Source organism: Littorina saxatilis, linkage group LG6, assembly GCF_037325665.1.
Source record: "Littorina saxatilis isolate snail1 linkage group LG6, US_GU_Lsax_2.0, whole genome shotgun sequence".
NCBI lineage: Eukaryota > Metazoa > Mollusca > Gastropoda > Littorinimorpha > Littorinidae > Littorina > Littorina saxatilis.
Window position 1 is genome coordinate 23,352,259 of NC_090250.1, and position 24,477 is coordinate 23,376,735.

The window sequence follows — 24,477 nt, forward strand, 5'->3', positions numbered from 1 at the left end:
GAGGGATCAGGGTTCGATCAAACTGTGACACAAAATAACCCTTTTTCTTTGAAAAACTGAAGAAAGGAGGAATGATTAGGTTACACGTACACTTCGTCTCTGTGAACATTGAAAATAATGGTCTCAGTTCGAGGTCATAAAAAAACTTGCTGAAGCTCGTATTTTTCATGATCCGCTAACTTCGACCATTATTTTTAACATTCACTGAGCCTCGGCATATAACTTCTACTTCTTCGTCTCTCTGTCTCTCTCTGTCTGTCTGTCTGGCTGTCTCTCTCTCTTTGTCTCTGTCTCTCTCTCTCTACTTCTTCGTTTTTATCTCTCTGTGTCTGTCTCTCCCCCTCTCTTTCTCTCCTCCTCTCTCTCCCTCTCTCCCCCTATCTCTCTCTCTCTCTCTTTTCGTCTCTCTCTCCTCTCTCTTTTTCCCCCGCTCTCTCTCTTTCTCTATTGCTCTCTCTCCCCACCTCTCTCTCTTTCCCCCTCTCTCTCTCGCTCTCCTTAATCCTTTTAAATAAAGTGAGTTCAATTCTCCTTCTCCCCCCCCCCCTTCCTGTTTCTCTCTTTCCGCCTCTCTCTCTATCGCTCTCTCCCTCTCTCTTGCTATCTCTTTTGCTCTCTCTATCTCTCTCGCTCTCTCTCTTATTCGCTTTTGCTCCCTCTCGCTATCTCTCCCCCTCTCTCTCTTTCTTTCTCTCTTGTTCGCTCTCGTGCTCTCTCTCGCTATCTCTTTCTCTCTCTCTCTCTCTCTGGTTCGCGCTCTCTCTCTCTCTCTCTCTCTCTCTCTCTCTCTCTCTCTCTCTCTCTCTCTCTCTCTCTCTCTCTTTCTCTCTCTTTCTCTCTCTCACCTGCGCTGGCATTCCATCGGACTTCTTGAACTTGTACTCTTGTCTGGTGTTTTTAAGTTTGTCCTCCCTCTTCTTTTTCATATCTGGGTTATCATTCTGAGGGAGAGATGTGTCAGGGTCGGGGACAATGATTTCCCAGTTGTGATGCTCCATCAGACGGAAAACACAGAAGTTGGTGCTGGTATTTTTGCTTTTCACTTCTATTCTTTTCACGTAGCACATTGTTTTTTTCCCGGCGCAGAACTTGACCTTGACAATCTTAGCGTCGATGCCTGTAACGATTAACAAGTCGCGTGAAGCGATATAAAAACAGTTAGTCAAGATCAACACTACAAACCAATCATCGCCGAGACTACATTCAGATAGTCTCGGCTAACCATACCGAAGACCGAGACGGGTCACGCTCGCCGCCGCGAACCACGCGTCCGTAGTACTTACTGAACCTATTTTCTTTCATTCTGAGCACATGTTTAGAGTAAACATGACATATCTATATATTTTTCAATTTAGGAGAAGACAAGGAATACAATGCAATCAATTTTAAATCTGTTTGCGAAAAATCGATTTAAATGACAACTTTAATTAGCAAACTTGTTAATTAATTTTTAAGCCTCCAAGCTGAAATGCAATACCAAAGTCCGGGCTTCGTCGAAGATTACTTGACCAAAATTTCAACCGATTTGGTTGAAAAATGAGAGCGTGACAGTGCTGCCTCAACTTTCACAAAAAACCAGATATGACGTCATCAAAAACATTTATCCAAACAAAAGAAAAACACATCTGGGGATATCACACCCAGGAACTCTCATGTGAGGTTTCATGAAGTTCGGTTCAATAGTTTTCTTGGAATGACTTTACACACACACACACACACACGCACGCACGCACGCACGCACGCACGCACATACATACATACATACGTACGCACGTGTATGTATGTATGTATGTGTGTATGTATGTATGTATATATGTATGAATGTATACTTGTATGTATGTATGTATGCATGCATGTATGTATGTATGTATGTATGTATGTATGTATGTATGTATGTATGTATGTATGTATGTATGTATGTATGTATGTATGTATGTATGTATGTATGTGTGCATGCATGTATGTATGTATGAATGCATGTATGTTCGTGTGTATGTATGTATGCGTTGAAGGATGATGTTAAAGGCACAGTAAGCCTCCCGTAAACCATCACAGATACTGTCAGGCTTTTACACACAGTACAAACACCCTTCCATTTGAACGCTCACCAAACGGGAACATCCTAGGTGCCCTCCGTAAAGAGCGAGCAATTTTCAAAGAATTTATTTTTGCGTGGTTTATCTTACCCCTGAGCCATCGTGAACCCGTGTGATCAAGTTTCCCTTTTTGACTCACATGCGAAGCAAAAGTGAGTCTATGTACTCACCCGAGTCGTCCGTCCGTCCGTCCGTCCGGACGTCCGTCCGTCTGTCCGGAAAACTTTATTCACAATATAGTCGTCAGTTTGTAATTTGAATGCGACTCGCTGTGAGCTTATCTGCAATAGCACGTTATTAAGTACCTCTGACTATGCACGAAACAAACGGCTGTGGTTCACAAGAACTCTAGCGATGGCTTTTGACTGTTCAGAGGAACTGGCGATATAGGTATAAACCGTCGTCTGCTACAAGAACCACGACCTTGCGTGACCCTGCTTCCGGGCTTTTCTTTTTTCAAACTTTCAAAACTTCGAATTGTACTGATATTTTCTTGATGATTTAAGAATGTTTGTGTAACAAGCTGTCAATTTATTATTTAGATTTTAAAAGTTAGGTCTAGCTTCAAAACGCACCACTGTCCGATTGTCTCTGACACAATCCGCAAAATTAATTCTTTGAAAATTGCTCGCTCTTTGCGTAGGGCACCTAGGATGTTCCCGTTTGGTGAGCGTTCAAATGGAAGGGTGGTTGTACTGTGTGTAAAAGCCTGACAGTATCTGTGATGGTTTATGGGAGGCTTACTGTGCCTTTAAAGCCCCAGGCTGTCCAAATGGTTTACAGAACGATTTAAATCTTCTCATGGAAAAAGCAGTTCTATCCTTATGGAACACACTTGCAATAGCATTTATAAGCATTGTATGACACAGTTTGTTTGAATGGCTATTTAGCTTGCGTAAACAACACACCAAATTTCGTGGTTTATTCAACTCCTGAGCCATCGTGGACCCGAGTGACCCACTTTCTTTTTTTTAACAATTTAGTCGTCAGTTTGTGATTTCAATCAGAAACTGATGGTTTACGAGAGGCTGACTGTGCCTTTAATGTCTGTCCGTTTTGAGAAGATATATTTGTTCGACTAAGTTCACCAATAATGGCCTTGTCCTGATTAATCCCTGCTGGTGTGTATGCATGTATTGCTTATATATTTATGCATTTACCTCGACTGTTTTGATTTGATTGTTGAAATTATTTATTTTCTTGATGCTTGTAAGAATGTCTGTCATACCAATTTTCTTCATTTTTGTCATTGGAACGGGGACTTCGGAGCAATGAAAAGGGTCCGGGTTCACTGCGATCTCATCTGAAGAATTGTCGCGTTCATCAAAGAGAATAAAAATCAACTCTGCTTTCCCAGACCTGGCGGTGGCCTTGCCAATGTGGACCTTGATGACAAAGCCCTCTTGGACGTTTTGTCCTGCATAACAAAAGAAGACATGAAATTAAACATCTTTTAGTCTCTTCGACTTCAATTTAAAACGCATAGTTTTAGGTATGATTTTTGCACAAGAAGGCCTGTAAAGTCTCTTAAAATCTAACATAGTTTTCTCGTACCTTCTATACGTACATAATGCTCTTGAAACGACACCTTGTTTTGATACCCACCACCCACCCCTTTGACACACACACACTCACTCCGACGTCGCCTCTTACCCTCCCTGGAGTTATAGCCTTCTGGCATGGGAATTGATTAAATAAAAAATCTCTGAAAACTTCGGGGGGCCGAGGACATACCCCGCCTCTCTCTCTCCCCCCCCCCCCCCCCCCCCCCGGGTGCCTTCTGGGAGTATGTTTCAGGAATTTTACAAAGTAAAAGACCTGAACAATGTAATATTACATGTTTTGTATTGCCATTCCCATGCCTGGCCTTTCTGGCCTGTTCGTCCACCAGATGAATTGGACCCAACCAAAAGACCCCCGAAATCGACGTGGTTGCATCTCACACTATCCAATGTCTCCATCATTTCTTTAAACCCGTCTCGTCTCTCTCTCAGTATCACATTTTCTTCTCTTTTTCTGGCTCTCTCTATAACCATATCTCTGTCTGTCTGTCTGTCTGTCTGTCTGTCTGTCTGTCTCTCTCTCTGTTACTGTCTGTCTGTGTGTCTGTCTGTCTTTGTCTATCTGTCTGTCTGTCTGTCTGTCTGTCTGTCTGTCTGTCTGTCTCTCTCTCTCTCTCTCTGTGTCTCTCTCTGTCTCTCTCTCTCTCTCTCTCTCTCTCTCTGATCGTCAAAGTGTGGTTAAGTGAATGAATGACTGAGTGAAATATACTGTAATTTCTTTGATATTTATGATCATAAATATTTAGAGATTGACACTAAAATTAAATATGAGTTCGGTTCTGCATCCCAGGTCTAGCCAGGCTTTTACGTGGTATAAGACAATCCCTCCACCACCAAAATCAACAAACTGGGTTAAAGGCACAGTAAGCCTCCCGTAAACCATCACAGATACTGTCAGGCTTTTACACACAGTACAAACACCATTTCATTTAAACACTCACCGCTTGAGAACATTCTAGGTGCCCTCCGTAAAGAGCGAGCAATTTTCAAAGAATTTATTTTTGCGTGGTTTATCTTACCTCTGAGCCATCGTGAACCCGTGTAATCCAGTTTCCCTTTTTTCACAATTTAGCCGCCAGTTTATCATTTCAATGCAAATCTCTGTAAGCTTATCTGCCATAGCACGTTATTGTGTTTCTGTGAATCTGAAATGCAACATTGAAACGGCTGCGAACTAGAGCAGTGGCGGTTAACGGTTCAGAGGAACTGGCGCCAGGCAGCGTCGTCTGCTACGAGAACCACGACCTTGCGTGACCCTGCTTCCGGGCTATCTTTTTTTTAACTTTCAAAACTTCGTATTGTTCTGATCTTGTCTTGATGAAAAAAGATTTCTTTTATGATTTAAGAATGTTTGTGTAACAAGCTGTCAATTTATTATTTAGATTTCAAAAGTTAGGTCAGAAGCGCAAAAAAGCACCGTCTGATTGTCTGACAGACAATCCGCAAAATTAATTCTTTGAAAATTCCTAGCTCTTTACGTAGGGCACCTAGGATGTTCCCGTTCGGTGAGCGTTCAAATGGAAGGGTGTTTGTACTGTGTGTAAAAGCCTGACAGTATCTGTGATGGTTTACGGGAGGCTCACTGTGCCTTTAAGGTGCTCTCTGTGTTTGTGGGCACTTTGTTAATGAATTCTTTTAATTAAAGCCACTTGTGGAAATCTGCATTCTAAAACATATAATACAACTCTATGAAGAAACAAGAGGCGAAGCCTTCAAGGCTCACGTAAGAAATCGACAAACAGTAACACAAACTCAATCACTTCGTCACACACACACACACACACACACACACACACACACACACACACACACACACACACACACACACACACACACACACACACACACACACACACACAAACACACAGTAAGCGGCATAGGTGACACTGTGCAAGAAAGCGAGACACTAGATCTAGATCTGAATGGCCGATTTCGAAGAAAAAACTAGTCTCGGCCCGCTCGGCAAAATAACAATGACCGAGACTTTCAGTAATTCCTTCGCGTGACGTCTAACCCTCTTACGTCATAATGTGACGTCTTCAAATGTTGTGACGTCTTCAAATGTTAAAGTTTCTACCACAGACATACATACATACATACATACGCACGCACACACGCACGCACAAACGCACAGACAGACAAAGTTACGATCGCATAGGCTACACTTCGTGAGCCAAAAACGCTCGCGCTGGACCCGAGTACTCTTCAGACTGGCTCGCTCAATAAATATAAATGTTTGGAATGTCTGTGGTGTGAATGTTGGTTTCTGACCAGAAATGCAGATCTATCTCTGGCCGATTCATAGATTCAACCTACAAACTGCGACCTCATCTGTGATCAGATGGCCAAGCAATGCGTGAAATCTTTTATTCTAAAGCCTTATGGCTCGTTTCGACAAGCATTAAACGGATGAAATTAACCACATGCAGTTTATTCTTCAGAAAAATGCACACAAAAAATGGGTTGGGTTCGGTGATTTGTACATAAACGTCTTCCTCGCGATAGATTCGCTTATTATTTTGTCTTATGAAGCCGTCATCAACACGAACACAATGATTGCAGAAGCAAACTCTGTACCTACACGATCGAGACACAAGACTGATTATTTCACAGCTGCAATGTGAATAGAGAACAAAGACGTTTTGGGTAAGCTTACTCACGTCAGGTCTTCACTGACAAGCTAGGAACAGACGGAAAATTCCGAACAAAAGTAAATGACGTCAAAGTCTCTTTCGCTTTGCGTGTAACTTTGTCATGACGTATTTTTGTGTGACGCGTTCGGCTGTTCTATTAGCTCAATGGCTGCGTGTTGCCCCGCCGGTGTGAACTCCTCCTATGGCCAAGTCGTTTTTGTGGTTTATTTCGCATTTAGGTCCCAGGTAACATTATGAAGTTTTAATACGATCAATCGGACCGATTATCAAGTTAGTGTATCAACTTTTGAACGAACTGCGCCCAGTAGTTTCCCAGCAATAAGCTGTTAAGTGGAGAAAGACAGACAGATACACAATTAAAGTCTGCTGAGCCCAAGTACTAGCGTACTCGGGGATAAAAAACGCTCGCGCTGGACCCGAGTACTCTTCAGACTGGCTCGCTCAATAAATATAAATGTTTGGAATGTCTGTGGTGTGAATGTTGGTTTCTGACCAGAAATGCAGATCTATCTCTGGCCGATTCATAGATTCAACCTACAAACTGCGATCTCATCTGTGATCAGATATGTTTCGACAAGCATGAAATTAACCACATTCAGTTTATTCTTCAGAAAAATGCACACAAAAAATGGGTTGGGTTCGGTGATTTGTACAAAGACGTCTTCCTCGCGATAGATTCGCTTATTATTTTGTCTTATGAAGCCGTCATCAACACGAACACAATGATTGCAGAAGCAAACTCTGTACCTACACGACCGAGACACAAGACTGATTATTTCACAGCTGCAATGAGAATAGAGAACAAAGACGTTTTGGGTAAGCTTACTCACGTCAGGTCTTCACTGACAAGCTCGGAACAGACGGAAAATTCCGAACAAAAGTAAATGACGTCAAAGTCTCTTTCGCTTTGCGTGTAACTTTGTCATGACGTATTTTTGTGTGACGCGTTCGGCTGTTCTATCAGGTCAATGGCTGCGTGTTGCCCCGCCGGTGTGAACTCCTTCTACGGCCAAGTCGTTGTTGTGGTTTATTTCGCATTTAGGTCCCAGGTAACATTATGAAGTTTTAATACGATCAATCGGACCTATTATCAAGTTAGTGTATCAACTTTTGAACGAACTGCGCCCAGTAGTTTCCCAGCAATAAGCTGTTAAGTGGAGAAAGACACACAGACACACAATTAAAGTCTGCTGAGCCCTTGTACTAGCGTACTCGGGAATAAAAAGAAAAATTCTATAGAAATCGATTATATATGCACAAACACTGAAAAGGACAAATGTAAAAGAAAGCATAATACTAATAGACATGTTCTCTAGAAAACATTTCATGCAAAACAACAAAATAAAATCTGTTCATTCACTGACCTGCCACTTGTCCTGATCCTGCCATGATCAACTCGCCCCCCGGCAGATAATGACGACAGACTCTGCTCCAACTCGGGTAGTATCTGCAACCAGGAAGTGCCAGCCAAAGAGACACGTGAATCGTCATGGACTGTCCAATCGCCTCACTGAGTTAGTTGTGAATAGTAGGGTTAGAATACAGGAGTAGGGAGCTCTTGGGGATTCGGTGGGATGGAGAAAAGGGTGTTTTTTACAAGCAGGGTACGACTCAAAGAGATCCCGGGTAGGGGTGGGAGAAAATCGTGTTACGGGCCAATGCTAGCAAACCCGTCACGCGATACAACACGCCACGACTTGACGTGTCAGCTGCTGTCCCTGAGACATGCCGCCAATTTCCCCTACAGCGCGCAAGTGTACGTGTGTGTTGTGTGCGTGCGTGTGCGTGCGTGCGTGTGCGTGCGTGCGCGCATTTGTGTACGTGTCTGTGTGTGTGTGCGCGCGCATGTGTGTGTGTGTGTGCGTGCGTGCGTGCGTGCGTGTGTGTGTGTGTGTGTGTGTGTGTGCAAGGTTGGGATCCAGGATCTTTTTGGCCCACCCAAACATTTTTGCACAAACTTGAAGCGCCCGAACCTATGCTAGGGGGGTCCGGGGGCATGCTCCCCGGATTTTATTTTTTCCATGAAGCAAAATGCTGCAATCTAGGGCCACCTGAGCTCAGAAACTGTCATTTAATCATATCTCTCTCTCTCTCTCTCTCTCTCTCTCTCTCTCTCTCTCTCTCTCTCTCTCTCTCTCTCTCTCTCTCTCTCTCTCTTTTTCCCCTGAATGGGGGGGCCCGGGCCCCCTTAGCCCCCCCCTAAATCCGCCACTGGTGTGTGTGTGTGTGTGTGCGTGTGTGTGTGTGTGTGTGTGTGAGTGTGTGTGTGTGTGTGTGCTTGTGCGTGTGTGAGTGTGTTTGTGTGTGTCAGTATCCGTGAGTGATTGCATGCTTAGAAAGTCTTGGATCTTTTTAGAGCAATTTTGAACCGTTAATAAATTAGATTTTGTTGGTGTTTAAACCGCCTGACACTGCGAGGAAATTCTGCCATGTATTGGCAGAAGGGATTAAGTCCAAATTTGGTCAAAATAATATGTTTGTATTATATTGCATAGAAAACGAAAGCGCATCTTTTGTCAAAATGTCTAAGTTGTGCAATCACTTTCAAAGCAGTAAGTCCAAATCAAAGGAAAAAAATTGGCAAATGGAAGCAAGTCTATGGACTTCTTGGCTTTCAGCTTTGCACTGGACTTACTTCTTTGTCAGCATTATTACGTGATTGCATGTTTTATTGCTCTCTAGATCTGTTCTCGCAATTTATCATTTGCAAACAATTGAACACCTTATTGTCAGATCATGCCTCCTATTTCTTATAAAACGGAAGAGAGAGGAAGAGAGAGAGAGAAGGGGGGGGGGGGGGACATAGAAAGAGAGCGACAGAGAGTGACAGACATACATAAAGATAAGCAGACAAACAAAAAGAAAGAGAGAGTGTGTGTGTGTGTGTGGGACATAGTTTGGCAGAAGCAGTCCTCTAACTGCCTTCTACCAATATTTTTAAGTGAATGAGTTTCGTTTATTAATTTGGCAAAAGGTCTAAGCAGGGCTCCCCATAGCGCGCGTCCCTGCGTCCTATACGCACCAGAAGCCGAAAACACGTATTAGAAATTTATGGAGGGAGTCCCTGGACGCACTAGATTTTAAAAGAGCGGGTCCTGGGACGCACTAAATTTCCTTAATTGTGCTTACCGTAGATACCATTTTCAGACTGCAATTCTCTCCTATTGCATAGCGTACCTGAGGTACGTAACGGTTTTCAGACTGTATATGCTACGTCTCGTGCAAGGACCAATGTCAATTTCACGCGCGAAGGAAAAAAGGTTAAAAGCGATGCAAAAGTATCTGTGCCCGGCAAGGTTATGTACTTTAAAGCACTGGTTGCTCGGGAAAAACCGTGCCGGGCGACTTAGACGTTGAACGAAAACAGAAGCACAAATCCAGCAATGGACGGAACAGGCAAACCACCACCGACAAAGAGAGTTCGAAGCTTCCAGGCGGAGTGGAAAAGAACATTCACCGGGATAAGATGAGAAACTGTTACGCAGAATCTGCCAAGATGCAAATCGCTGTTAACAAAACGTGTTAAAAGGGTCAGAAAACTTCCAAAGAACGTGGGTTCTTGGCACAGAACCGCATTCACACAGCAGGAAGAAGCTGCGTGTCAACGATTTCGGTCAACAACAAAATCATCATCGCCACCGATGCTCGCAGGGAAGATTTTGACGAAGATGAAATTTTGTCCAGCGCATGCAAAGATGTTAATGACGAAGACATCAAGTGACCGAGTTGAACACCAGTCCATGGAGTTGGACATGGACGAGGTGAAGTGCACCTTATCAAACATACATTTGTGAAGAAACAAAGGATAAGACAAAACTTGACTAAATGTACAAAAAAAAACTATATTTGCTATTGAGATACTTTTTGAGATATGTTTTGTTGCTTACAGGTGTTAGCAGGGGTGTCGTTTGGGTCGGTCCTTCGGCCAATCGCCGATTTTTTTTACTTTGGCCGAAACTTTCATGTCCCTATCGGCCAAATGTCCGAAGAATATTCGCCTAAATCGGCCAAAGTTTGTCCAGTTTTTTGTATTGACCAGGCTTTGATTGCTAAAACTGCTGCCGATGTACTTAGTCAACTGACTGACGTTTATTTCCTTCGCGAATACCAAAAACGAAACATCAATGTTTTGAACGGAAGCCATTGCCAAAAAATATAGATGCCGGAGTGAAACCACACTCTCAGCATTTGCGTTCGCCGGTTCGCGATAGTTTATCAGTCACTCAGTGCTTTCGATTTGGATTTGAACATCATGTCGCAACCAAAAAAGAAAAAAACTAAATTGGCCAAGGTTTGCTACCATTCGCCAAGGTAAGTGATTCCAGACAAAATGACAGGAACACCGCGAATGTGGACAGTGTGAGTGGTAGTAGTGTTGTCGAGTCGATCGGAGCAGACGACATAGCAGACGATAGTCACCGCGAATCGAAATCTGCTGAGCCAGAGAATGAAAAGCGTCATCCAAATCGTCGTTTCCAAGCAAAATGGCTCACCCTACACGGTCTTATATTGGTGTTTTACCAGTCATGTTTCCCAAGGCTTGTCAAGATTAGCACAAGATTGGAAGAGTTTTACTTTCAAGAAATTAAAGTTAAAGGATTGAAAAAGTTTCAGAGAACTGGTGTCTGATGTAGTTAAGTCAGCAAAGCTGATTGTTTCAGTTGCAGTAAGCAACATATAATCCAGGGGGGGATTAGGGGGGTGTTACAGGGGTTCCGGCCACCCCCCCCCTGGCTGCCCCCACCCCCCCCCCCAAAAAAAAGAATTCTGTCTGTGAATTTTTATTTTATTTTCAGTCTGTAAAGCCGGGGGAAGAGTTCATTGTTTAATTGTCACAGTATGCGACATGTCTTCCTTCTAACCATACTATATGATGTGGGAGCAGATATCAGTGAAGATTTTGTTTGTTTGTTTGTTTGCTTAACGCCCAGCCGACCACGAAGGGCCATATCAGGGCGGTGCTGCTTTGACATATAACGTGCGCCACACACAAGACAGAAGTCGCAGCACAGGCTTCATGTCTCACCCAGTCACATTATTCTGACACCGGACCAACCAGTCCTAGCACTAACCCCATAATGCCAGACGCCAGGCGGAGCAGCCACTAGATTGCCAATTTTAATCAGCGAAGATAAATTGCCATTATTTAATACTAACGTTAAAAGAAATAATGAGTGGCTGCTGACACCAGTTGATCATGTTTAAAATCAAGGATAAGCCACAAATTGTTTATAAAATAGCTAACATTCTTCAGCTTCAGGGGAGCTTTGCCCCCTAGACCCCCAACGGGACCCTGAACCCCAGGTTGTATCCCCCCCTCCCACTCTGGCTTAACTGCTCCGCCCCTGTAATCTGTGTTCCCCCTCTGGCTTAACTGCTCCGCCCCTGTAATCTGTGTTCCTAAGACAATGATTGTATGTATTAGTGTTCCCCTCTTGAGTCTTGTGCTTCAATGTTGCGGTGACTTTTTATGAGCCAAAATAATAGCCGAAAATTTTTCAAGATGTCCTAAAGCTTTCTGACAGTTTCGGCCAAATGTCCCAACATAAAAATGTCTAGCAACACCCCTGCTGTTAGTAAGTATTTTTGAAACCCATTAGCTGGGAATGATGCTTGCAGAATTGACTGATTCAACCTTTCTTCCTGAGGTTGGTGATAATAGTTTAAAATCAAATTTTGTTTCAACTAAACTCATGTTAAATGTCAAGCCTGAGAATTTCTGCAATTCAGAGGGAATGTGAAACGGTTCTGGTGCAGCAGCCTATATACACACACACACACACACACACACACACACACACACACACACACACACACACACACACATACACACACACACACACACACACACACACAAGAAAACACAGAGCACAGATGCACAAACAGAGAGAGAGAGAGAAAGAGAGAGGGGCGCACACCAATACTTTTATAATTATTTGAACGTTTAACATCATGTATTTGGAATCTCATTCTGACATGTTTACAGAGAAAACAACTCCCAGCATGAACATAAAAAGGACAGGAAGTCAAATGGAAAGTGTGTGAATGCGTTTGCGTGTGTGTGTGTGTGTGTTGTTGGATTGTCATGTCCACATAGAATATTCCAATGAAAAAGACACTTCGCAGTACACTATACGTGACCACAATGTTTTACAAGTACACTGGGACTCTTCGGCTTTTGGACCCCTGGGACCCTCTAAAATTCTGCAGTGGGGGTCCTTGGACCCTCTAAAAATGAAAAGTGGGGGTCCCGGGACGCACTAGGAGGGGCGTCCGTGGGGAGCCCTGTTAAGTGTACACAAATCATTATTTCTAAGTGATGAATCAAATGTGGGCTTTGATATTCATAACAGAAACGTAAAACACTGCCCTACATTTCATCAGTAAAACAAGATAGCATTTAAAGCTTTGCTTTGCGATGCAAACACAAAAAGTCGCTTTTCTCGAAACTACGTTTCATGGACACTTGCTTCCTTCTGCCTTTACACGGCAACATTTATCAGTAAAATATTTGAGTCTTGAGTTGTAGAGGAAAGTTGTGCAGCAAAGGTGTAGAAGTGGGGAAGACTTTGGCGTTCAGGGTACAGAGTAAAACACAACACTAACACCACTCAAGGAAAAATGTCGCAGGCAAGCAAAAAACGTTTAAGCCAATGCACAGACCGTTGTGAAGAGACTGATTTTGTGGAGGGGCAACATTCAGGCAAACAACCAAGTGGGTGTTCAGTTTCGAGTATTGCATGTCTCTTTTTCCGGATAAACGCAGATTGAAAATACCTCAGTGCATACAATTTGGAGACTCAGTATAAAAGACTGCATGTTTTTTTTTTCCCTAGCACCAGAATATATTACTCTTTTTATTTAGTCAACACCATTATGAACCAAACTCTATCGCGTGCATCCAGGCTTTATATGGGATACAAGCATCTTTTTTTTTTTTTTTACCTGAAAACATACCAACCCGGCTGCTCCCTATATGCACTTGTTTGATCATACCAACACATGCAGGTAGGGGAGTAGGTAGGGAGTGATCGAGCGAGAGAGAAACGGGGGGAGGGGAGTGACAAATTACGTCGGCGAACACTCTCCAGCAAAAGTTCTGAGAATATCCCGATAGAGAAAGGGCAAGGAAGCTAACTGAATGGCAATCGAGTTAATTCAAAAACGTTGATTTGATCGAAGATTGGCACAACAGTGCTTATGAGTCACCGATTCCATTCCGAGTCAGTCATAACTGAAGTATAGTCCGCAACTAAGCCGCGTGAATTACGAGTCCCTATGCTAGAAGCAGCATTTATCAACAAAACTATGATGCAGCACATTAATTATTTAACATGGGAACAAACAAAACAAACCTTTTTACATTTAGTCAAGTCAAGTTTTGACTAAATGTTTTAACATAGAGGGGGAATCGAGACGAGGGTCGTGGTGTATGTGTGTGTGTGTCTGTCTGTGCGTGTGTGTGTGTAGAGCGATTCAGAGTAAACTACTGGACCGATCTTTATGAAATTTTACATGAGAGTTCCTGGGTATGAAATCCCCAGATAATTTTTTCATTTGTTCTATAAATGTCTTTTATGACGTCATATCCGGCTTTTTGTAAAAGTTGAGGCGGCACTGTCACACCTTCATTTTTCAATCAAATTGATTGAAATTTTGGCCAAGCAATCTTCGACAAAGGCCGGACTTCGGTATTGCATTTCAGCATGAAGGCTTAAAAATTAATTAATGACTTTGGTCATTAAAAATCTGAAAATTGTAATTAAAATTATTTTTTTATAAAACGATCCAAAATTACTGTTATTTTATTCTTTATCATGTTCTGATTCCAAAAACATATAGATATGTTATATTCGGATTAAAAACAAGCTCTGAAAATTAAAAATATAAAAATTATGATTAAAATCAAATTTCCGAAATCGTTTTAAAAACAATTTCATCTTATTCCTTGTGAGTTCCTGATTCAAAAAACATATAAATATGATATGTTTGGATTAAAAACACGCTCAGAAAGTTAAAATGAAGAGAGGTACAGTAAAGCGTGCTATGCAGCGCAGCACAACCGCTACAGCGCTGAACAGGCTCGTCACTTTCACTGCCTTTTGCACTAGCGGCGGACTACGGTCATTGTGAAAAAATGCAGTGCGTTCAGTTTCATTCTGTGAGTTCCACAGCTTGACTAAATGTAGTAATTTCGCCTTACGCGACTTGGTTTTTTTGCTTTTGAAAAGCAAAATTCTTCGTCATATAGAGTTTCTTAGACAGAGCGGACACCTTACCACTATATATCTCCGCTCGGTCAGTCGATCACTATAATGATCGTGCTGTTGCCAAGATACAAGTCTTTCTGAATTTAAAACTGATCTCCATAAACTTTCTCGGAAAAAAAGAAGCGTAATTCCAGCGTCATTGACGTGGCATTCGCACACAAAATCAGACATTATTTGCCATAAAAATAATGTTCATAATGCTTTTATTAACTTAAAAGTGTACTGAGATTTCCCTAAACATGACAATCTAGGACCAGGGACACAAGATTTGTAAGTTTATAAAAATGAAAGGGTAGTTCGCTTGAATTTGACGTGGCAAAAATGCTGACTTGCTTTCCAGTCACCATGCGTAATGCTGAAATTCTAAGAGTTTAACAAACAAAATAATGTGATATTGGTGACGTCATAGTCAATAAATACTGTTGTTTCTGAAATATGAACAAACTTGTAAATACCAAATGTATCCTTCCGGCAAGCACAACCCCATCACCACCCACCCACCCCTCCCTCACACACACACACACACACACACAAACAAAACAAATAAACAAAACAACAAAATTAACTCTTTTCATTCACTGACCTGTCCCAAAATCGACACTGCTCGCAGAGCTAGGGAGAGGCGCCACACACACCGAATTGTCAATCAAAGCCTCAAAAGACAGCACCACACGTCCTGAGCCTTCCACGCCAAACTCGCCACCTGCAGATAATGACGACAAACTCTGCTCCAGCGCGGGTAGTATACACGATCTGCAACCAGGAAGTGCTAGCCAAGGAGACACGTGGGTCGCCATGAACAGATAACCGTCCAATCGCCTCAGCTGTACAGGTAGAATACAAGAGTAGGGAGTTTTGGGGGTTGGGGTGGGGTGGCGAAAAGGGTGTTCAGAGTGCAAACAGGTTACGACTAAAAAAAAGAGAATTACGACTTAAAAAATAACCGAGTGGGTCTGTGAGAAACGCGTGTTACGGGTCGGTGCCAGAAAAAACAACGGTCACGCGATACAACACGCCACGACTTGACATGTCGACTGCTGTCCCCGGGACTTGCTGCCAATTTCCCCCGCAAAGCACACGCGCAACGGTTAATTGTTATCATTCGAGAATCCTATGCTGAGCTGCTTTGTAAAGTATAGTATCTCTGCTATTCTAAACAGACATCAAAATAACTTCTAGTGGCAGCTTTCATACAAAATGTGTCTCCGAAAGGGGGTCACTATCTGAAAAAATGCACAACATGGAAAGAGGGGGGTTGATTATTTAGTCACCTGGCTGGCTAAAGTGGAAAGGTTACTTTTGGTGGTCACATTAGATATTATGTTTTTTGGAAAGTTCGTTTTATTTGCAGCCACAGTTCGGTAAACGACAAATGGCTAAACCCAACCACCTAAGAATGAGAAGCGTTTTTGTAACATGACCCATATTCTGCAAAAATGCAGCCATGACGCAGGGGGTAGGTTACAAAAAACCGTCATGTACCGCTTGACTGCATACGGATATAAGCAAATTATACCTTAAATGAAAGCTAAAGATGTTTGCCATCAGACAGCAAGTAAAATGCCTAATTCGTATACACAGTTTTATTTTTAACAACATCTGTATAACATGCGGAGGACTAAACAGGAAATGCCATTTTCTCAATCGATATGTATAGCTAACTGAACGCCTGGTTGAAACCGCAATCAAAAACATCTTGAAAATTGTTTATTCTCACAGCTAGAATTATTTTACATCAACAATTGTTAATTTACCGAGGAAAACAACAGTCACATAAGATACATAATGGATGATTTTGAATCAACTCCGAAAACCGAACCGGGTCGAAGCAAAAAAGAGTTTACACATACACAGGCTTGAAAAAGGATAATTTGGTTCAATCTGTTAGATTTTTACCCATAACGTTAAAGATCAGCTTAATATAAAAGGAAAGTGATCATTGTAAAAGGATTTTGCTATCGCAAAATAATTCAACTTCCGGTTTTACCACATGGCGTCCATAATATTATCAATTTATTACATAGCGTGCATTTGTCAGAAATTATACTAAATGTTAGAAGCGATCTTAAAGTGAAAGTAACGTTTAATAAAAGTATGCGCATTTATTTATTGATTGATATATGACTAAAATAATGGACATGTAATTTAAACGTACAAAACGACATTTTGTACACTACCTCTCTAAAAAAAACGCGACTATGACCGACCGATATGTATGTGTAAATTATGTCATTGTTAGTGATGAAAACGGGTTTTCTTTAAAAGATAACACGCAAACTGTGAAGTTCAAGCCCAAAAATGATTTTAGTACGACTTCTTCAAAATAGGTCTGTTTTTCACTCCACCAGTTTCAGTTTTAATAAAATATATGTATAGCTCTCATTTTCAAAAAAAACTTATCTGCAATTCACTTAACCAAATACACAATGAACCCAGAAGGTATTAGAGTGAGACACTTTACAGTGAAATATGTTATGATTCCCCTTATTTCAAAATATATGCATTTTAATTGGCAGACACGATTCACGTCGTTGGTACGTGTCCTCTGGTGAGGCAACCGTTAGCATTTTTTGTCGTAAAAATTGACATTTTTAAACATAAATCATGGACAAAAAACTAATTCTACAAAAAGTGCAGGTTTTCTTGGTATAGTCAGTTAAAGCATCTTAAAATTCAAGAAATTGTGCAATTACGTGTATGTATTTGAAATGGCAGAAAATATTGAATGAAAGTGATTTTTGACTGATTGAAACCCTACCCCCACTAACAAAATGTGCCCTGAGATTAGGGGTGTTAGTTGAAGATGAATGAATAATGGCTATGGTTTTCCCCTAAAGTATTCAAAACCTAAACATATACATAGGCAAGATGTTCTACATTAACACAATTAACTTTTTAAACATATACATATGCTTAGTACACGATACTTCCGGTTTTTCTACCGGATGACTTATACATTTAGGGGGTAAACACCTTATCGTAGAAAAAGCTTAATTTTCAAAAAGTGCAAGTAATTATTAAAAATCATACATAATATTTATATATTGGAGTTAATTTTCCTTCGAAAGTCATTTGTTTCAAGTGGCAGACAATGTCAGTTGGAGAGTTACATGTACGTAAAGTGTATAACTGTTGTCTGTGATTAGTGCATTGTGTACACATTGGCACCATTTGATCCTAAATGCTAAACGATGTCGTGATCATACCACAGTTTTAGAATAATTTACATCGCATCGATTACTAAATTGATGGTAGAATTTCACTGATAAATTCTATTTCCGGTAGCGTCAGTGCCGTTATCTGAGATAGTAACGTTTTACATGGTTTCACGTTCAGTGGTGAACGTAACGTGTGGTTTAACAAAATTACTTGCACATACAATAGTGAAGTCTGTCTGTGTGTCTTTGTTTGTGTGTTTGTCTATGTCTGTCTGTGTGTTCGTCTGTTTGTCTCTCCCTCTGTCTGCCTATCTTTTTCTCTCTATGTCTTTGTCTGTCTGTCTGTGTGTCTCTCTCAGTCTCTATCTCTCTCTCAGTCTCTCTCTATCTCTCTCTCTCTCTCTCTCTCTCTCTCTCTCTCTCTCTCTCTCTCTCTCTCTCTCTCTCTCTCCCTGCGAGGTAGGTGCACCTAAAGAGAAAGCAATACAGAAAGAAATGCATTTCTCTACCAAGAATGAAGTTTGTCTGTCTGTGTGTTTGTGTGCGTGTTTTTTTGGTTGCGTAAGTGTTTCTCTATAAGCATATCTACGTCTTTGTTTGCGTACATAAGTGCGTGCGTGCATGTGTGGGGGTTTCTGTGTCGGTTTGTCTCACTGTGTGTATGTCTGTCATTTTGTCGGTATGTTTGTGTATGTCTTTGTGTGTGTGTGTGTGTGTGTGTGTGTGTGTGTGTGTGTGTGTGTGTGTGTGTGTGTGTGTGTGTGTGTGTGTGTGTGAGTGTGTGTGTGTGCGCGCGCGTGCGTTCGTGCGTGCGTGCGCGCGCGCGCGCACGTGTGTGTGTGTATGAGTACGTGCGTGTGTGTGTGCGTGGGTGTGTGTGTGTGTGTGTGTGTGTGTGTGTGTGTGTGTGATTGCAATTATTCCTCCTTTTTACATTTAGTCAAGTTTTGACTAAATGTTTTAACGTAGAGCGGGGAATCGAGACGAGGGTCGTGGTGTATGTGCGTGTGTGTGTCTGTGTGTGTGTGTGTGTAGAGCGATTTAGACTAAACTACTGGACCGATCTTTATGAAATTTGACATGAGAGTTTCTGGGTATGATATCCCCAGACGTTTTTTTCAGTTTTTTGATAAATGTATTTGATGACGTCATATCCGGCTTTTCGTGAAAGTTGAGGCGGCACTGTCACGCTCTCATTTTTCAACCAAATTGGTTGAAATTTTGGTCAAGTAATTTTCGACAAAGCCCAGACTTCGGTATTGCATTTCAGTTTGGTGGCTTAAAAATTAATTGATGACTTTGGTCATTAAAAATCGTAAAATTGTAAAAAAAATATTTCTTTTTATAAAACGATCCAAATTTACGTTCATCGTATTGTCCATCATTTTCTGATTCCAAAAACATATAAATATGTTATATTTAGATTAAAAACAAGCTCTAAAAATTAAAAAATTAAAAATTATTATCAACATTAAATTATCGAAATCAATTTAAAAACACTTTCATCTTATTCCTTGTCGGTTCCTGATTCCAAAAACATATAGATATGATATGTTTGGATTAAAAACACGCTCAGAAAGTTAAAACGAAGAGAGGTACAGAAAAGCGTGCTATCCTTCTCAGCGCAACTACTACCCCGCTCTTCTTGTCAATTTCACAAAAACAAACAGATAATGACGTCATTTTAAGTGGCACAAACGTGTACATGAATGCCTTCCCTTTTGAATGATTTACAGTTATATAATTTCTGTCAAGCGGTTTAAGTTTTATGTCCGTTTTATGAACCCAACCCTCAAAACAAGAATAGTAACGCCAAAGAAGGAAAACATACACACAAACCAACGTTTTTCTCACCGGTGGTTTGGAATATTGCCCCAAAACTTTCGATTTAGTGTTGTGGTGTTAAAATCTATCAGTGACGCCAAAAAGTAACCAAAACGGTCCTTAGCCGACTGACTAATTAAAATACACATAACTGTGCTCACAATGCATTTTTGCTGAATAAACTCTGAACAAAACTAACGGTGTATAATTACTTGAAGTTTTGACTCGTCATTAAAAAATAGTCAATGCCGTGACGTCGTTGTACAAATGACGTAATAATTGCGGCATGTATTGAAAATAAAAGATCTGTTATGGTTCTTTCTTTTCAGTTTTATCGAAATCTCTACAAAACACAAGATCAAGAAATCTTGTGCTGTCAAACATGTATGCATGAATTGTGACTAAAAGTATGACGATTTCTGAAAGTTTGACTGAAGCGTTTTCACAGAATCGCCATCACTTCAAAGCAACCATTTGGTTAGAGTTGCATGCCCAAATGTTGGATTTTCAACAAAAACTTCTTTTTCCAAACGAAATTGTGTTAAGAACTGTTTAGATTGTACAAATCTGTTAGTGTGTGTGGTAATTATGGTCAACTTTGGGCATGTGCTGTAGATTTTTTTTTTCGTCTTTCGCCTTGTCCCGTTGTGCTCTCATATCACGCCGCCCCGTCCCTGCATTCACTGCTCCATCCACATCTGAATTTCGTTCCGCTGCCAGACTTGTCGATTTTACAGACGCTCCAGGGGGGGATGTCGAGTCACTTCGATGGTGTTCAGTAGTGGGTCTGTCCCGAGCTAACGGACGCAGCCCACTACCTACTATGCCCCCTACTAAAGACATTGACTGTTTAGTCGCGGAGCCATACTGAGTGAGCGTCCCCTCCAGAGAGCAGACCGCCACCACGTCCCTCCGTCGACCCCCCAGAACGTCACACGTTGAAGACTGACAGCAGAACCACTATTCAGGGAAGGATCGAACAGGAACACTGAGACCAAGGTCACCATGAGAGCTCCGGGCATGAAGGGCCACAAGAGCAAGGACAATTTATCATTTTGGAGGATTAATGAGATGAGGATAATTATAATGATGATGCTTTGGTTTTCCAATTTGGTTTGAGACTACGTGACAGGGCAGCACTCTAAGCTTACTGTCATAATATACCCTGGCGTCAACCAGGCCCGAGAACTGCCGCACCTGCGGTGTTGGTTAGGTAAACAGAACCTGAGCACCCTCAAAGTTGCATTCGTTAAGTGAATGACACCCGGCTAGTGATCCCAGGAACCATAGCACTTCCACTCTGGGTAGGAGCCAGCCGTAGCCCGAAACACATGACCCTGATGGGATTCGAACCCACTGCGCTACGGGGGCCGGTGCTGTAGATTCTTGGACCGCACGATTAATTGAACCACCGCCAGTTCTCTAAAGCTCACTGATGGGAAGCTCTGCCTGGTTATAATGAACAAACGGCACTTTGAATGGCTGACATTTGCTGGCAAAATATGGCTCCAAAGAAGAAGCAGCGTCTAATGTTCCACATTCTTTCATTTTGCATTACATTTTCATTTCTCTAGAAGTCTAGAAGTGTGTGTGTGTGTGTGTGTGTGTGTGTGTATGTGTGTGTGTGTTTGTGTGTGTGTGTGTGTGTGTGTGTGTGTGTGTGTGTGTGTGTGTATGTGTCTGTTTCGGTGTGTGTATGTGTCTGTTTCGGTATGTGTGCGCAGGCCTCTGGATAATAACAAGAATGTATATTTATTCGTCCGCGAGGATTACTTTGATTGAATACTCTGGTATTGGTCTGATGGGTTGAAAGTGTTGGTAATTATTTAGTAATTGTTGATGAGTGCAACGATTTCATTTACTCATATGTACTTTTAAGATAATATAATTTAAGATGTACTACACAGTTTACAACTGAGCAATTTTAAGTTTAATTACAAAAAAGGATACGAGAGAGAACTTACAGAGAAAGAGAGAGAGAGTGTGTGTGTGTGTGTGTGTGTGTTTACTTATGCGTGTGTATGTGTGTGTCTGTATCCGTGAGTGATTGCTTGGAAAGTCTTGGATCTTTTTAGTTCAATTTTGAACCGTTAATAAATGAGATGTTTTCAAGTGTTTTAAACCGCCTGACACCGCCTGACACCGCCTAGTTTTTATAAGGACAGTAAAATCTTTGAGTCTTTGAGTCTTGAGTTGTAGAGGAAAGTGGTGCAGCGAAGGTATAGGAGTGGGGAAGACTTTGGCGTTCAGGGTAGAGAGTAAAACACAACACTAACACCACTCAAGACAAATGTCGCAGCCAAGGAAAAACAGTTGTAGCCAATGCACAGACAGTTGTGAAGAGACTAATAATAAAAGGCTCCGTGTGTTTTCACAGGCACCGGAATAAATGACTACTACACCAATACGGACCAACGTATATCGAGTGCATCCAGGCTTTATGTGGAATCGAAGCATCTTTTCACCTGAAAAGATACCAGCAATCTACAACCCGGTTGGTCCCTACCTAAAGTGTGATGTTTTTTTCCGTTGTTGTTGTTGTTAAATTTTATTATTTTTGTCGATAGGTTGTTGTTGTTGTTGTTGTTGTTGTTGTTGTTGTTGTTGTTGTTGTTGTTATTGGTGTTGTAGAATAAGTCTCTGAGATTGATTAAAGTACACGTTATCCAATGAACAATTTTCTCTCTGTACAGAAAATAGACAGGCTGTCAAGTTTTCGTATGTTACCAATTGGGGGGTGCGCTTTTCCAATGTAAAAACCTGAACGGATTGGTCAACCAATTACATTATTTTGTCTAAACATTTCGTTTAAAAAAATGTCAATTTTGAGTTCTCATGCCTTTGTTTTGGCCCGGGTGTCTTCACGGAAAGAAATCCCATTGGCCATGAATATGCAGGCAGGAAGTTGTTCAAATAGAAACAACTCAGTAGTTGAATGATCAACACTCATTCATTGTTGTTCAATTGATGATTTTTTTTCTCGAAAATTGGTAATTTAAATGTTTCATTCAAAAGTTGTCACAGTCATAATGACTCAAAAAGAGTTAATAGCAGGATGACTAGCTATCACGACAGGAAAATAAATGTCGTTTCCTGAAATGAACAGCTATTTGAAGTTTCCCTTAGAACCCGCTCACCTGGTACACTCGTCGATTCAAGCTTTTCGTCCAAACATTAATAGTCAATGTGCAGGATTATTAATGAAACACAGAAACAATGCTGTTCAAAGACACTGTCCTTCTCAAAGCAAGTTCATCTTGAGATCCAAAGCTAGTTAACCGTCCAGTGTGTGCAAAAACCATTTTAAAGTGCCCTAAGCCTAATAAATGTCTTTAGCAAGAAAAGCAAGTGCTTACAGGACTCTCCTTCGTCATTTCTTATTACAACCACACCCCCTTTCCCTTAAAATAAGACGTACTCCTTCCTCTTTAATAATAATAAAACATTCTTTTATAGCGCTGTTTACCGCCAAATGGCAGTCTCATGGCGCTTTACATTAGACATTAAACTCAACATTTTACATATAAAAAGTGTTCTCGTAAAAAATAACATACACGCATTAAAAACAATTCATAGACAACGACCACTTATAGTTATATAAGATAATCCAAAAAAATTGTTTTTAAAAGGATGAAAAAAAACACGTAAGATAAGTAATAGACACATAATTACACATAACAAGTCTGACAATAAAACAGAACTCACATAAAAGCGTACAGATCTAAAACAGACCGAAGATGTAACATAGACTGTGGGGCAACACATTAAACAACTAACAACAGGCATACTGTATTATAATACTACATTAGGACTTTTAAACCCAATACACATTAAAACATCGAATTCAATTCATCATACAATACACGCATTAATACTAAGAGTTAATATTTTATAAACAACCACCAGATACATATGATCCTCTAGAAGGTTTAAAAACAACCAGTCAACAAGCAAACTTATCTTTAAGCCCATCCCCCCCCCCTTCCCTAACCATCCTACCCCATAGAAGACTCCCTCCCTTTTAAAACCCCAGTCCCTGATGAGACCTTCCGCCCTTTCAAGACCCAGTTTTCTCAGATTTTCTATTCATACACTCTGACAGTTCACCCCGTTTTTAAGACTCCTTTTTAAAGACATGTTGTTATCAGATCTGTTTTTTATATCTTAAACTGTATATATATTCACCACCATCCACCCCCCCCCAAAAAAAAAACAAAAAAAAAATAATAATAATAACAAAGATGCTGTTCCAACTTCTCAAAATAATGTTCAAGAGAACATTCACGTCCTACTAATTGACACAACATGTATCCTAATGTCACCTGTATCAAACCATTCAGTTATCGAACCCTGAGAATATCCCACGTCCCCACATACACAAACTGGAAAGCACCCTGACCTCCTTCCCAACACCATCATCAGCCTCATACTCAACACCCTCTACATTTTGGAGATTATTTTATTTTTATTTTTACAAGAACCATAATTTTCTTGACCTAATTATTCTTTGGCTTGCCAAGAAAAAACATGTACTCAGATACTTGCGTGACCTCAGTCTAGCCAAGACTAAAAGTACCAGACATTCACTAAGCTGTGTCCAAATCAAATAATGACATCATAGCTTGATGAGGTCAACATTTATATTCTTGATAGCTCAGTTGATATTTCAGTAGTGACAATAATTTCCAGCAAACATGTTCATGCTGTGACTCTGAAATATGACGAAAACAAGCCAGCTTTGGTCATGTCTATTGTTTATCAACACCTACATTTGTGTGAAATTTGGAGGCTTTTGCTCTAAAATAAATGAGAAAACCTCAACGTGAAGTTTTTACGAATATATGACCCCACTTTGACCTCAAAATGTGACAGGGGGCAACCAAACTAGGCTCATGTTGGCAATTATCAAACTC

At 41.0% G+C, this 24,477-nt stretch overlaps 1 protein-coding gene and 1 long non-coding RNA gene across 2 annotated transcripts in view; one reads left to right on the forward strand and one right to left on the reverse strand.

Moving 5' to 3' along the window:
• The window catches only part of LOC138968791 (polyunsaturated fatty acid lipoxygenase ALOX8-like), a 65,076-nt gene extending 49,799 nt beyond the window's left edge, over nucleotides 1-15,277 (reverse strand). Inside the window, exons 1-4 of the mRNA XM_070341435.1 lie at nucleotides 15,166-15,277; nucleotides 7,677-7,759; nucleotides 3,325-3,513; nucleotides 846-1,117 (exon numbers count right to left, since the gene is read on the reverse strand). Of these exons, the coding sequence (XP_070197536.1) occupies nucleotides 846-1,117; nucleotides 3,325-3,513; nucleotides 7,677-7,701 (486 nt within the window). The 5' untranslated portion in view covers nucleotides 7,702-7,759; nucleotides 15,166-15,277. The remainder of the gene's footprint in view (nucleotides 1-845; nucleotides 1,118-3,324; nucleotides 3,514-7,676; nucleotides 7,760-15,165) is intronic.
• The window catches only part of LOC138968794 (uncharacterized), a 379,269-nt gene that overhangs the window by 76,719 nt on the left and 278,073 nt on the right, over nucleotides 1-24,477 (forward strand). The window lies entirely within an intron of this gene.